The following is a 15,410-nucleotide window of genomic DNA, read 5'->3' as shown; positions in this document are numbered from 1 at the left end:
TTATGTTGCAAAAAAAAAATAATTTGATATTAATATTTTTTGATTGATTCATCATAATTGTGCAATTTATATGATATGAATCCAAATCAGACATCTACACCTACTAATGTTGGTGGTGGTGGTGGTGGTCATGCAGCAATGCAAGTATCTAACCAGCCAAACACCAATGTAATAACACCATCGGTTAGTATAGATATGCAAGCAAAACAACTAAAGAAACATTTTCAACAGATTCTTGTCACTGCAAACAAAGTCGTTATAGAGTATGTATTCGAATCATTAACAATGATATATATATATATATATAATAGGGATTGATTATTTATTAATACAAATCAATGTTCAAATTTTTATTATTATTATTATTATTAGTGAACCAAATAAACGTGTACAATCTTGTTTGGATCTATCACAAAAGTTAGAAGAGTTTGAACTTTATTGTGATGATGTATATGCTTATATTGTAAGTATATTATATATATATATATATATATAGAATAGTTAACTTTTTAAAAAGTAAAGTTATTTATATATTAATGTTTTATATATAAATAACTTTAATCAATTTTTAGGAAATTAATAAACAAAATATAATATATAATAATGTAAATAATGGTGGATACAATCGATATGATAGTCCAGAGTCGTTGTATCAGTCTTTGAATGTAAGACTATCGAGTGTTAAACAGACTAGAAATACAGTGGAGAGATTCTGCAAACAGTTGTCTACCGTACAGCAACAGTTGGCACAACACAACAATAACTACAAAGAGAATCAAAGAAAGATACAATTACAACTACAACAACAGCAACAACAACAACAACAACTACTCTTACAACAACAACAAGCATTACTTCAAAAAGATGATAATAACAATAATAATAATAATAATGTTGAAATGGTGGATCAACAGCAACAACAATCTTTAACAACAACTGAACAACAACAACAACAACAACAAGAGCAACAACAAACTCAGCAACAACAGCAACAACAACAACAACAACAACAATTACACCAATCTACAAATTCACCATCTGTTTATTCACCTTCTTTCTTAAAGAGTAGTACAGGTGATCAACAAGGTACACCTTCGATGAATGTAGAGTCTGGTCAACACCAGCTTACTCCTTCGCAACAGGCAACCGGTGCTTTCAATCCGTTGTCACCAGGCGGTTCTATTAATATGCAGTCACCTTCGCCAGGTCTCAGTAAGAAGTCACCGACTTCGTCGATGATGGACAATAGCTATGATACACCATCGCAACAACACAACCCTATTACACCGTCACAACAGCATAATCCTATTACACCGTCACAACACAACCCTATTACACCTTCACAACACAATCCAATCACACCGTCACAGCAACTGAGTCAACTGACACCGTCACAGCACAACCCAATCACACCATCACAACACTTACAACAGATTGTAGAGGAAGTAGATATGACAATGACTGACTCGACATATTCTGTAGATAATCAACAACAACAACAACTTCAACAACATCATCAACAAACAGAACAAATACAACATGAACAGCAACAACAACAACAACAACAACATGAACAAGGACTACAAGAACAAATACAACAACATGAACAACAACAACAGCAGCAACAACAGCAGCAACAAGAAGAAAATCAAGATGATATTGATGAAATTGAAAAGTTGGTGAATGAACAACTACAAGAACAAGAAGAAGAGGAAAAGAGATTACAAGAGCAACAACAACAGCAACAACAACAGCAACAACAACAGCAACAACAACAGCAGCAGCAGCAGCAGCAGCAGCAGCACGAACAAGTAGATCAACAACAGCAACAACAAGAAGATATGTCAAATCAAGTAGATATGATCGATGTAGATAATACATTTGAAGAAGTTTATAATAGAGGTGAGATTGTTGATTTGGATGCCGAAGAGAAACCAATGACAACCGATGAAATTGAAGGAAATCTAAATGATATTAATCATGACAATCAAAACCAATCTGATACACAACAACAACAACAACAACAGCAGCAACAAGAGCAACCACAACAACAACAAACAGATTTATCAAACAACACAGGTGATCTAGACGATGAAATCGAAATGGAAGAGGTCATGGAGGAGGTAGTTGAAGTTAATCCAGACGATATGTCCACTGTCCAAGATGTCGACTTTAGTAATTCAATGATAGATCAGTTAACTGATGAACATCAACAAAACTTATAATAATCAAATTTTATTTAATATTATAAAATAAAACATTATTGTTACAATTGATAGCAAAGAAGGCTACCGTTAAAAGCATTTGTCAATTAGTTTGGGCAAACAACAAGCACTGGAATTTAATTTTTTTGAAAACCTTTGTGGTGGTAAAGTACTATCATTTCCTAGACACCGATAAATCAATTAAATATACTATTTCTTTTTTCAACTGAAATAATAACAAAGATAATTTGACTATACATGTATCAAATATATACAGTTTCTATATGTTACCATATTTGTCATTTTTTTTTATGATAAAAAGTTAAATTAACCTAGGTTTATTTCAATACAAATACATATGTGTTGTTTATAAAAAAAAACAATTGAGTTCTTTTTCCTTGATAGATTATTCATTCTCAAAATTGGTAATTTGCGAATTGATGATATTTGAAAATGTAAAAATTAATGTGCAAAGATTTTTTTTTTTTTTTTAGCAAAACATCCATGTTTCTATTCGGACAAGAAACATACTCATTCAAAAACCTGTTTAGATGACATTAGATAAAGTATTTGATAGAAAAATAGAAGATGCACAACATGAACTTAACATACCAGATGTCAAAAGAAAGCTACCACTTTTATTGAATTCAATACTATTGTAAGTTAAGTGTAATGATATGTTGTTGATGAATGACAAACAACTTACTAAAACTAACATTTAAAATGATACCTAATATAATAATAGCTTAAGATGTAATAATAATAAAAACTGTAACATAAACGTTGATTCCACATCATATAAATGGATTATATCATTACCTATTGATTATAAATATAGATTACAGAGTGCATACAAGTAAGTTTTTTTTTTTTTTAATATTTTATTGATCTTTAAAAGTTAATGCATTGCACTAACCTTAACGATTATGATTGATTGATATCTATTATCTACATATTTAGTTGTGGGTTGGTTGCATTAAGGTGTGCAGTTGAACACCTACTACAAAGACAATTCTTAGAGAGCTCAGTAGATTTATTAAAGATAGCGATAGATCGTGGCTATTCAAAGGAAGGTGAGATGTTCTCAGCGAATGATCTTTCATCGGTTGCAAATAGCTATTTCAGTGGTTTGGTGGAATCATCTGTCATTGAAAATCCAACACCTATCTCAATACTTCGACACCTCTCTGCTAATCTACCGATTCTGATACCTTATGATGCAGAAAAGAATTGGCGACCTTCCAACCTCAAAGGTTACAGACCTCATTGGGCTGTAATAGTAGGTTTCATCATACCAACTTCAAATATCAATAATGATAATAACAACAGTGGTATTAATAATATCAATAATATCAATGTTAAATGGAATAGAAGTAATAGTAGTGGTAGTAGTAACAACAATCCAATATTGACGATGAACTATATAAATGATAACAATAGAAGATCATCATCATTATCTGTAAATGAACATTTAATATTTAATACAATGAATGATGATGATGATGGTATAAATGAAAATCAAGATAATAGTAATAATAGTTTAGAATCAGTTTCAATTGATTTAGATGTAGATGATATCTTTTTGATTTGTCAACATCCAAAAAGTAAGGTAATGGCATTGTGGGAGTACACAGTTCTTAGAGACTCGAATTCAAATTTAGAAACACCAGATCCACAAAGACTTGCTGAGAATAGATGGATCATACCAGCTAGATTAGATAATCTAAGGAACAAATGGATATTTTTGTATAATAAATTAAATAATCAATAATATATCGATATTAATAATAATAATAATAGATCTATAACAAAATAACTGAACATATCATATAATAATAATGTATTAATAAAAGAAGTTTTAATATTATACTTTTTACTTTCAAATAAACTAAAAAAAAGTATTTAAAATCATTAAATTATTATTATTATCATTTTTATTTAAAACACAACTTTATATTTATAAACAGACGACTTTCACAAGTCAGTTTAATGACCTGTACTATTAACTATAATAATATATTAGATATATAACATCAAATATTTGTAAATAAGATTGAATAAGTATCATAACCCAACAACATTCATCAATAAAAATAACTTGTTATTATTGCTTTGTGTTGTGTGTTTGTTTGTGTTTGTGGGTGTTTAAATTCTAAATGATGTAATGAGTGTGGTTATTGTGAACACACTCAAAACTAATATTATATATATTAGTGTATAACATTTATCATCACTATCTATATAAAGATAATTGTAAATCAAATAGATAGTGAATTAAAACAGATAGATAGTAAATAAGATATACTGAAATCAAATCAAATCATGAATCTACTACCTCTCTCTCTCCCATTCACTTTAGTATATAATAATAATTTTTATAATACTTAACTTACTTAACTCATCTAATAAATGAAATGATAATATTGAATTTACTATCTATCGAAAATACCAATATTAACATCAAATAGATTCAAATCATCATATGATCAATAGAAGGAATGTCTTGTCTGTCAATTGACAAGTAATAATAACTGATGGTCAAACCAAAATTGTTATAACCCAACAACTACAACAACCAATATTAAAATGAATGATTAGAATATCAAACAAAGATAACCCACAATTAGTAATATTAATTTGATCAACTTTGTAAATTCGAATTTCATGACCAATGTTAATGTTGTTTTTGGATACAAGAGTTGGGTTTCTGATTATTGTTTTTGTTAGTTGGAGTAGTCTTAAACAACATCAAAAACCAATCTATAAATTATAATTTATATCTGTTTTGTTCTGTTCAAACCGTGTATCTATTCTATTGACTACTGATTTCATCAATCTATTTATATTTTAATTACTCTTTTCATTCATTCTTCATTCTTCAACAAGACTCCAAATACTTTAACAAAAAACATTAAAAAACTAAAATACAACTATATGAACTAAATATATAAGTATTTTAAATTATAAAATATTTCTAAACTTTTATATATATATCTTATTTTTTTTCTATTTATTTAAAAAATATTTCACAAACATGATTAAATATCTATTTATTTATTTGATTATATTATCATGTTTATACATAGATAAAATAAATTCATACAAAACCAATAATGTTAAAAGTTTTCCACTATATCCAATATTGTCAATCGGTAACTATTGTCCATATGTAGCTGTAAGTATTAAAATTAAAGTAAAATATTAAATACTATAAAATTATTAATTGATAATTATAAAAAAGTATGGAACTAAATCAAGAGTTGGAGATCAAAATGATATAAGATTAATTCTTGATACTCAAAATACAGCTACCTCAATCGCATCCGAAGTTTGCACAGCTGGATGTCTTCAAATGAAAGGTATCTATAAACCTGGAACCGGTTCAGTTATTCAAGGTACTGCTCTGACTGGTGAATATAATGATGGAACTTCTTATATTGCGTAAGTAATAATATATATATATATAATTGGAAATTATAATATAATTTATTTACTGAAATTTTCTAATTCTTTTTTTTATTGAAAAAAAAGTAATCAAGTTTCAGATAAAATATCACTTGATAATTCAACATCGAAAAATAATTATTTGTTTAATACGATTACGACTCAATCTAAACCATGGTCACAACCACATTGTGAGGCATCGGCTATTAAAGCAACTGGAATTCTTGGTCTTGGTTTCAATCGTGAGGAATCCGGTTACATCACTCAGTACGCAGCGTTCAACAACGTAGAACAAGTATTTGCTATCAACCTCTGTAAAGCGAATCCACGTATTTGGATGGGTGGTTTCGACACTCGAATTGTTGACAAGGAGATTGCCACTGCACCGATGCAAGACACCACCTACAGTATCAGCATCAAGAATGTCTATGTCGGTGACCGTACTCTCTACCAAGTGAAAGATTTCGTTTGGACCACAAGAATCGATACCCGTACGCCATTCCTTCACGTGCCATCGGCCGTCTTCCATCAGACACTCCAGCTGCTCACCAGCATCAAGACGTTCTCAAAGTTTTTCACCTCGCGTTTCTTCATTGAAAAGAACTGTGTGCTCAATCCAATGGCTGGAATGACCGACGATGAAATCAATGAGTTGCTCCCAAAGTTCCGTATTCAATTCGCTTCCGACCGTGGAACTTCCTATATCGAGCTGAATGCCGTACCGGGCTACTTGCTCATCGAAGGACCAAATGTATGTCCGGGTATGGTTGAATCGCTCGACTATAACATGGTGTTGGGAACACCGCTCCTTCGTCAATATCTTGTTATTTTCGATCAAGAGAATGCAAGAGTTGGATTCGGTAAGGTCGACGACCACAATTGTGACGTTGGAAAATGGAGAATTGGCGAGTGGTCCAACTGCACCCGGGAAGCTACATGTTCAATGCAACATCGTAATGTCACTTGCATTTCACAGGCGTTCAACACCACCATCAACGAAACACAATGTCCTGGCTTTACACCACCCAGAGAGCGTATCTGCACCAACACCACCATCACCAAAAACGATACTTGTCTCACCGACGATCCACAATGGGTCGTTGGTTCCACCTGGTCAGAGTGCGACCAAATCTGTGGATCCGGTGTACAGAAACGTCAGGTGTATTGTGTCGACCAGTTTGGCGCGGTAACAAACGACACCAAGTGTCTGGACAAACAGCCGACCTCGCAGAAACTCTGTGCTGTCGAGCCGTGCAAGGAGGAATACCATTGGGATGTCACAGAGTGGTACGGTTGCTCCAGTTCGTGTGGAGACGGAACGCAGCAGCGTATGATCCAGTGTATCGATTCATCGGTGTGGCGTGTCGTCGACAGCTCACTGTGTGTCGCGCCACCACCAACCACCTCACGTCCATGCAAAGGACAGCCATTCTGCAGTCGTGTTCGTTGGGACTGGGAGCCTTGTGAACCGCTATGCTACCGACAATACCAGAGTTCCGACTCGAAATCCAAAGAGAAAGATTCGAGCGACGAAGAAGAATCATCGAGTCACCACGAGGAGCTGTCATTCTCGTACTCCGAGTCGTTCGATCCCAACAGCGTCTGGCAAAACATGGTGTGTTTCAACACCTCCAACAACCAGATCGTCAGCAATACCAATTGTAAAGGTATTCCAAACTTTGATCTACCAAGAGCGTGTGACTGCAAACAATTCTTCCCCAAGAAGCTCGTTAAAACCTCACCATCCTCCGCATCCAACCTCAACCTAAACTACCAACTTTTTTTATTTATATTGTTTTGTTCAACTTTTTTTTTACTTTTAAACTAAGTTAAAAAAATGATCATAATTATAATCACACAAACAATCATACAAATACAAATACAAATGAATATCGAATATAAAGATTTATAAAAAATAAATTTATAAAAAAAATAATTTTTGTCGTTTTTTTTTTTTTTTTTTTCTATTGATCATTTTTTTTTTTTGGTGTGTGGTTGCAGTAGTGTATCAAATTTGATCGACACAACTTTATTAATTTAAATCATTATTGTTTTTAGTTTTGTTTTGTTTTTGTATAAAGTAGAGAAGAGAAAAAAAAGAGAGATGTCAGGTTTAGTTGGATCAGCAGCAGCAACAGTTGTAGGTGCAGGTAGAAAGATTGTTAGTTTTCAAATGCATGGTGTCGATAAGGCATTGCCATACATTGCAAAGAGAGTAGCATGGGCAGCCAAGCTGTCGGGTATCAAAACCAGTGGACCATTCCCATTGCCAACCACCTCAAAGAAATACACAGTCAATAAATCACCGCATGTAGATAAGCGTTCCAGAGATCAATATGAAATTCGTGTGATGAAGCGTGTCGTACAGATCGATGCACCAATCGAAGTTGCCGATAAATTCGTAAAGTTTGTCGAGACTAAACTCCCACCAATTGCCTCCACTGTAGATATCAAGATTGTCGAGAAGCGTTATGCACCAGTCGAAGAATTATACTCTGGAAAGCGTGTTGCCTAAAACAATCAACAAAACATAACATAGCTTATATATATATATATCAATTCAATAATAACTAATTACACCAATCAAACAACAAACAAACATCATTCACCACTCACCAAAGAATCAATCATTTAGTACACAATAGTAAAAATAGCTTTACGAAAACTATAGCAATAACGCTCAAACAACAATGCATTGGTAACCAATACCTTCCAACATAACGACACATAAATGAACTTTATTCTTCATTTATTTAATAATTTAATAAATAATAATAACAAGACAATGACAAAGATAGTAAAAATATACTAATTTGTTCATTTATCAATATTAGAAACTTAAAAAAACAATCAATTTTGAATGTCACTAACACAAATGGGTAGTTTTTACTCTATTTAGTTGTTGCTGTCATTTAGATTATTTAAATTTTTATTTGTTAATCATTGGTTTAATTAAATTTATTATAAATAAAAATGAATAATGAGTGAATAAAGATGATGATAATCCATTATACTAAACTAAATTTATTTATTATTTTTGTCTGAATGGACTATGAAGATGTCAATGTCAGAAACAAGTGATATAGAGTGGAAGACGATTCAAGATGAACTTGGTTTGCAGATAAAGGTGATCAATCGATTCCAGTTTCCTTCGAATCTTACCGAGGTACCAGATTTCGATTGGTCTTCCATCAAACCAGAGAGAATCAATGGTAAGACAATGATGACGGTATCTTCCAAAGACCAAGAAGTGAATGTAAAGGAAGAGGGGGAGGAGACTATCTCAACAACAAACAATGAAAATGGTATTGGTAGTAGTAGTAGTAGTAGTATTCGTAATATGAATAATAAAGGTCAACAACAAGAAGAAGAACAACATAAAGAAGACGAACAACAACAGAAAGATAATATTGAATATTGTATTGATCATTTGAAGAGATATTACGATCTTGGAGATGGTAATCAATATCAATTCTACAATGTCTCCGATAGGGGTGATGAATTCCTTTATACTGCACTGCCATATATCTCTTTTATACTTCAGGGTTGTGTGCATGTAGTTGTTTGTCACCGATTGACACCTCCAGAGGAGTTGGATTCGCAAATCGTCTTTGCCATTGCGTTGTGCGACTCTGCCGAAGCCGTTGTCAACAGTAGATCGCAAGCCTACTCCCAGCTGCTGGCAGCTTCGATTCGCTCGAGTGTCCCTGTAGTACATATCACCACGAACCTAGGCGGTTGCTGGCGATTCCGTTGGATCTTAGACAACCAGACACTGGCAGTGCACGCACCCACCACAGCAAGCGAAGCACTGGAACTGATGCGCATGAGAATCCGAACGATCAAGTCGTTCTCCAGCCTGCTACACCCCACGCTCTCCAGAGAACACCAATTCATCAATCCAACCAAAATTCAATTTTGGGAATCATCATTATCATCATCGTCGTCATCATCGAAAGTCAAAAAACGTTCATACCCCGCCAACAGCACCACCTTATCAAGATACAATAAATATTGAATGTTGAACTTCAACATTTTACAAAGATTGGTTCAAATGCGTTAATTGAAAAAAAACAAAATTTTTTGGGTTTGGAAATTTAAAATTGCTGTAAATTTATGTGCCAGGATTAATATGAAAACATTGAAACAAAGATATTTTATGATATTAAAATGTGAGAAACTTTTAAATGTGTAAATTTACAAAAACAAAGAAAATACTATTTGTTCATTCAATATGAGTATTTGTTTATTTAAAGATACTGATTGATTATCCAAAATCGCTGAGTTTAAATTGATCAAAAAAATACATGAATAAATGTATTATACGGTTTAATGGAATAATCCAATGGATTATTCATTTCATTGAGTTCAAATATAAATGAATTTCATAAAAATTAAAAGGACGAAAAAATACTAGTTTTTTTTTTTTTTTTTTTTTCATGACCAACCACATAAAAAATACAAATTTTTTTTTTTTTTTTTCCAAACGCTTATTTTTCTTTTTTCCTGCTTACTCAGTTTAACAGTAAGTCTTATCAACAACAACAACAAAAAACAACACCAGATATATATTTATATTTATATTATTGTTACATCGAAACTTATAAATATTAAATATTCAAACTATTTCATTATAGTTTTATATTTTTTGTTGTTGCTATTCTATTTTTTATTTTTTGAAAGAGTAAACAGTAGTTTAGTAGATAGGTAGTAGGTTAGAAGTAGTTTATGTTTATTTAGTTTAGTTTAGTTTGTAGTTTTAAAAAGTAAAAAGTAAAGAAAGATAACAATTCAAAAGATTCAGAAGTAGAAAGTACAGATTAAACTTCAAACAAACAAATAAAAGCTTCCTCTCTTTATATATATAAATATTTGTTTGTTTGTTTGTTTGTTTTCTATTCTATTTGTTTTTATTTAGATATTTAATAAATAATTTCAACAACTTTTTGTATAATAGTATAAACAAACAGAATAAAACAAAAAATAATAAATAGTAACTAAAAATTATTTAATATTTTTATTTTTCAAAAAAAAAATAAAAATCAAATAATAACATAACAACAACAACCCAGTCAGTGTTACACTTCATATTTAAATAATAAAAATATAAATTTCGGTAACCTCTCTCTATATATTTCTATATATTTCTATAAATATATATTATAATATCAGCAACGAGTTTCACACTGACTTGTTGCAACACATTGTAAACATTGTTTAATAGTTGTATATTTCTCAAGTACTCCTTTTTGTGTCTATATAATATATATATTTTCTAAACCAAAACCAACAAACAACTGAATAGAAGTAGTAGTTTTCCTCTCCCTCTTCTTCTTTCGTCGTCGTCCACCCTTTCACATTCACATTCACATACTCTCACTCATCTCATAACCAAAAAACCACCCAAAAAAAAAAAAAAAAGAAAAAAAGAAAAAAGAAAAAAAAAGGCAATCTTTCGTTTGTTCAGAAGTTTGGCTTAAAATTTTTTATTTTTTTTTATTTTTCACCTTTTTTTTTTCTTTAAAAAAATATACATATTTTTTATTTTGTTGTTACATTATATAGATAATAATAATAAGATAGCATTAGTTAGTTAATCATTAATATTCACAAACCGAGTTGTTGTTTTTATATCAAAAATAAATTAGACTTTAGAGATAGAAATAAAAATAAAATAAATAGTTAGTAAAAATAATAATAATAATGGATAATTCCAATCATTTCTTGGGAGATGATTTCAATGGAATTGACCTTTCAAAATTGACGATCAAATCGAGATTCGATCAGACCATATCGAGAAGTAGTTCTGCACCACCCGTCTTACCGGAGGATGAGTTTCCACAGTATAGCGGAGAGGTAATCTCACCACAGGATCCACGTCTCGACATCCAATACTATAACTACTACTATTCACAGAGACCATTGGATCCTAGATTACCACCTCCTCTCATCTCTCCATATCAAGCCTATTTCAACAAGAAAATAAGTATGTCAATTTCTTTTGTTCTAGTTTTTCAAATGATTGAACAATCGCTAATAACTTACCAATTCAATAAACAGATGATGAACCATTTCAAATGCAACAGATGCAACATCAACAACATCAACATCCACAACATCATCAACAACAACAACAACAACAACAACATTATCAACATCAACACCAGCAGCATCAACATCAACATCAACAACACCATCCACAGCCAATGAATAAGCAGCAGCAGCAACAGCATCAACAACAACAGCAGCATCAACAACAACAGCAGCAAGAGCATGATTTCCCAGAGTTGAATGCTCTTCAAGAGAAAGAGATGTCATTGAAGAAACCTCTGCCCTCTCATGCAATAGGGCCAACCAGTATCTTGAGACAGCAGTCACCCGATATCGTGTTGAACAACTCGCCTTCATCGGTGGATTCGATTTCACTCGAGGGCAAACCAAAATCATTGGTCGACATGATTCAACAAGATTTCCCACGTACACCATCGCCAGTCTACCAAAAGACAGCACTCGATCCAAAATCACACCAACGTCGCCGTTCACAAGCTACCATCGAAGAGAACTCTCCTCCATCCGCTCATGGATTGTCCTCGAAATCCTTCCCACAAATTAGTGAACCATCACTAAACGATCCTCAATTTGAATTAAACGGTAGAGATCATCATAGTCATCATGATGATTATAATAGCAATGATGTAAGTACAATCAAACACCTCTTTAAATCATAACAATCAATCATTGACAAACAATCGAAAATAGGATGAAACTTCACAGAATTATGGATATCCATATGGTATGTCCACCGGTGGCGTAATGGTTCCACATATGTATCCACCACCTCAGATGATGGGTAATGTATCGATGAATCCAATGGTTGCAGTGATGGGATATCCATCGAAAGATTCTAGACGTGGACAGAATATTGTTACTCAAAATGGATCAAGTTCAAAGAGAGGTCCACAACAGATGCAACATCAACAACAACAACAACACTATCAACAACAGCAGCAACAACAACAACAATATTATCAACCACAACAACAACAACACATGAAGAACGATCCTCAACAACAACAACAATATCTTCAACAATCGAGAATGCAAAATCAATACCAACAACAACAACAGCAGTCACAACAACAACCACCGATGTTGCCAAGTAGCTACCTGAATAGCAACAACAATAACAATAACTCACGCGATTACTACCAGCAGGGTATGAATTTGAACATGAATATGAATATGAACGATCAACAGAAGCTATACAACCAACAGCAACAACTCTCATCGATGCGACCCATTCGCCCCAATGAAGACATCAAGGAATTCCAACCAAAACGAAAGCCAAACATTACCTCACCAAATACACCATCGCCAGTTATCAATGCTTCAAATAGTCCGAGTTATAATCAATATGGAATTCCAACATCACAACAACAACAACCACAACAACAACAACAATTTATGAAACAACAACACCATCCAAACAATGTGAATAGTCAAAACAATCACCAACAACAACACCACAACAACTTCAACAACAACAATCACCATCATCACCCAGAGGACATGTCAGCTCCAACCAATGTCAATAATAATAATAACAACCAACAGACTCAAGTATCACCACCATATAATACAAATCAACAATCACCACAACAACAACAACAACAACAACCATCATCAGCACAACAACATGGTAACAACAACAACAATAGCAATGGCAATAACAATAGTAATAGTAGTAGCAGTGCTTCGTCTACCTCTAGATCCCAGTTGCTCGAAGACTTCCGTGCACAGAAAATGAAGCTTGAGCTCAGCGACATCAAAGGTCATATAGCCGAGTTTAGCAAAGATCAAGTTGGATCGCGTATCATTCAACAAAAGATAGAGTCGGCCGGTCTAGAAGACAAGCAACTCGTCTTTGACGAAGTGATATACGCCGTGCATTCACTGATGACCGACGTCTTTGGAAACTATGTTCTACAAAAGTTCTTTGAGCACGGAACCGCCGACCAGAAGCGCACCCTTGCCGACAAACTCAAGGGACACATCCTGCCATTGGCACTCCAGATGTATGGCTGCCGTGTCATCCAGAAAGCCATTGAATCCATCGAACTCGACCAGCAGATCATGTTGATCGAGGAGTTAAACGGTCATATCGTTCAGTGCGTCACCGACCAGAACGGTAACCACGTCATTCAAAAGTGTATCGAAAAGATACCAACCAACCTGATCCAGTTCATCATCGACAGCTTCAACGGACACATCTACGACCTCGCCACACACCCCTACGGTTGCCGTGTCATCCAGCGTATACTGGAGCACTGCAACGACAGCCAGGTCGCACCGATTCTCGAGGAACTGATGCGTTGTGCCGTCTCGCTCGTCCAAGACCAATACGGAAACTACGTGATCCAACACGTGCTCGAGCACGGAACGCCCGCCGACAAGACCGCCATCGTCCAGAAGCTCCAAGGTCAGATCTACCAGCTGAGTCAACACAAGTTCGCCAGTAACGTCATTGAGAAGTGCGTACAGTACGGTAACACCAACGAGAGAGCAATCATCATCAACGAAATATTGGGTGATCCAAGTGCTGGATCAAACGTAATGCTCAAGGTCCTGAAAGACCCATACGCAAACTATGTAATCCAAAAAATATTGGATATCGTCGATAACTCTCAGCGTGATTTAATTATCAACCGTATTCAACCGTATATTCAAACTCTCAAGAAAGTAACCTATGGAAAACATATAATATCGAGAATTGAGAAAATGGCAACACCAACCAATAATCAGAATATTTATAATTAATTAAAATATTAAATAATAATAATAATAATAATAATAGTAAAACAAAACAAAACATTATAATAATAGCATATGAACATTGTCACATTCACCAAAACAACATCTAATACACCACCACCACCATCATCACCATCACCAAAATACCAAATAGTAAAATAATAATAATAATATCTTTTTTTATACATATATTAATCATATATATACTATATTTTTTAATTTAAACTAATTAGTTTGGAGAGGAACAAACTGATTTTATACAAAATACAGATAGAAAGAAACAAAACAAAAAAAAAGAAAAGAAAAAAAAAAAAGAAAAAATAGTAAATCAACCAAAAAAAAAATATAAACTTAAATTAATTTCTTATATATAATAAACTATAGATACAAAAAATATATTTTAATTTATCATTGTCTTTATTTATTTTGATCAAAAATATTGCTACTTTTTGACAAAATCTTTTTTTAATAAAAATATTGCTACTTTTTTTAATAAAAATAATAAAATAAGTAAATTGTAAATTGGAAAGGTCACTAGAAACCAAAGGAAGTAGGAGATGTATACAAAAAAGATAGTAAACAACATCTATATTTAAAGTAACTAAATAAGTGTTACTGCGATGATATGTGGTTTCAGTATGCTCTTGTTAATGTTTTTTTTTAATCATCAACTTAAAGTTGGCAATGGTATAATAATGGAGGTGGTATGGCACATGCACCACTATCGATTCGAATGTATGATATAATTTAATACTTACAATTTATAGATATATTGTTTTTGATTGATATATTTTGAGATCCTCAAAAGTTTTATTTTTAAAATAACGAATATTGTTGATTATAAATCTCTAAAACATTTTTTAGATTTAAATTCTGATTAAAATTTGTGTAAAAACTAATGATTTTACCTTAAAAGGAAAAAAAAAAAATCAAATAAATGAAAAAAATGAA

The 15,410-nt window shown here is 32.7% G+C and overlaps 4 protein-coding genes across 4 annotated transcripts; all 4 read left to right on the top strand.

Annotated features, from left to right (window-relative positions):
• Positions 1 to 75: 75 nt before the first annotated feature.
• Positions 76 to 2,225, top strand: PPL_06428 (uncharacterized protein; the record flags this gene model as incomplete). The annotated part of the gene is made up of 4 exons (XM_020577285.1): positions 76 to 263; positions 373 to 463; positions 573 to 1,212; positions 1,441 to 2,225. The coding sequence occupies 4 exons, from the start codon at positions 76 to 78 to the stop codon at positions 2,223 to 2,225; spliced, it is 1,704 nt and encodes a 567-aa protein (XP_020432959.1).
• Positions 2,226 to 2,755: 530 nt separating this feature from the next.
• On the top strand, positions 2,756 to 8,163 carry adamts (thrombospondin type I repeat-containing protein; the record flags this gene model as incomplete). The annotated part of the gene is made up of 9 exons (XM_020577284.1): positions 2,756 to 2,862; positions 2,950 to 3,060; positions 3,165 to 3,950; positions 4,228 to 4,247; positions 4,419 to 4,457; positions 5,291 to 5,379; positions 5,446 to 5,645; positions 5,736 to 6,976; positions 7,730 to 8,163. The coding sequence occupies 9 exons, from the start codon at positions 2,756 to 2,758 to the stop codon at positions 8,161 to 8,163; spliced, it is 3,027 nt and encodes a 1,008-aa protein (XP_020432958.1).
• A 543-nt stretch (positions 8,164 to 8,706) lies between these two features.
• PPL_06426 (uncharacterized protein) lies at positions 8,707 to 9,943 on the top strand (the record flags this gene model as incomplete). The annotated part of the gene is made up of 2 exons (XM_020577283.1): positions 8,707 to 9,360; positions 9,905 to 9,943. The coding sequence occupies 2 exons, from the start codon at positions 8,707 to 8,709 to the stop codon at positions 9,941 to 9,943; spliced, it is 693 nt and encodes a 230-aa protein (XP_020432957.1).
• A 1,408-nt stretch (positions 9,944 to 11,351) lies between these two features.
• On the top strand, positions 11,352 to 14,465 carry pufA (RNA binding protein; the record flags this gene model as incomplete). The annotated part of the gene is made up of 4 exons (XM_020577282.1): positions 11,352 to 11,634; positions 11,709 to 12,343; positions 12,408 to 13,723; positions 14,165 to 14,465. The coding sequence occupies 4 exons, from the start codon at positions 11,352 to 11,354 to the stop codon at positions 14,463 to 14,465; spliced, it is 2,535 nt and encodes an 844-aa protein (XP_020432956.1).
• Between the last annotated feature and the right edge of the window lie 945 nt (positions 14,466 to 15,410).

Source organism: Heterostelium album, assembly GCF_000004825.1.
Source record: "Heterostelium album PN500 unplaced genomic scaffold PPL_contig15, whole genome shotgun sequence".
NCBI lineage: Eukaryota > Evosea > Eumycetozoa > Acytosteliales > Acytosteliaceae > Heterostelium > Heterostelium album.
Note: the sequence above shows the minus strand (reverse complement) of the source record. Positions and strands in the feature narration are given on the sequence as shown.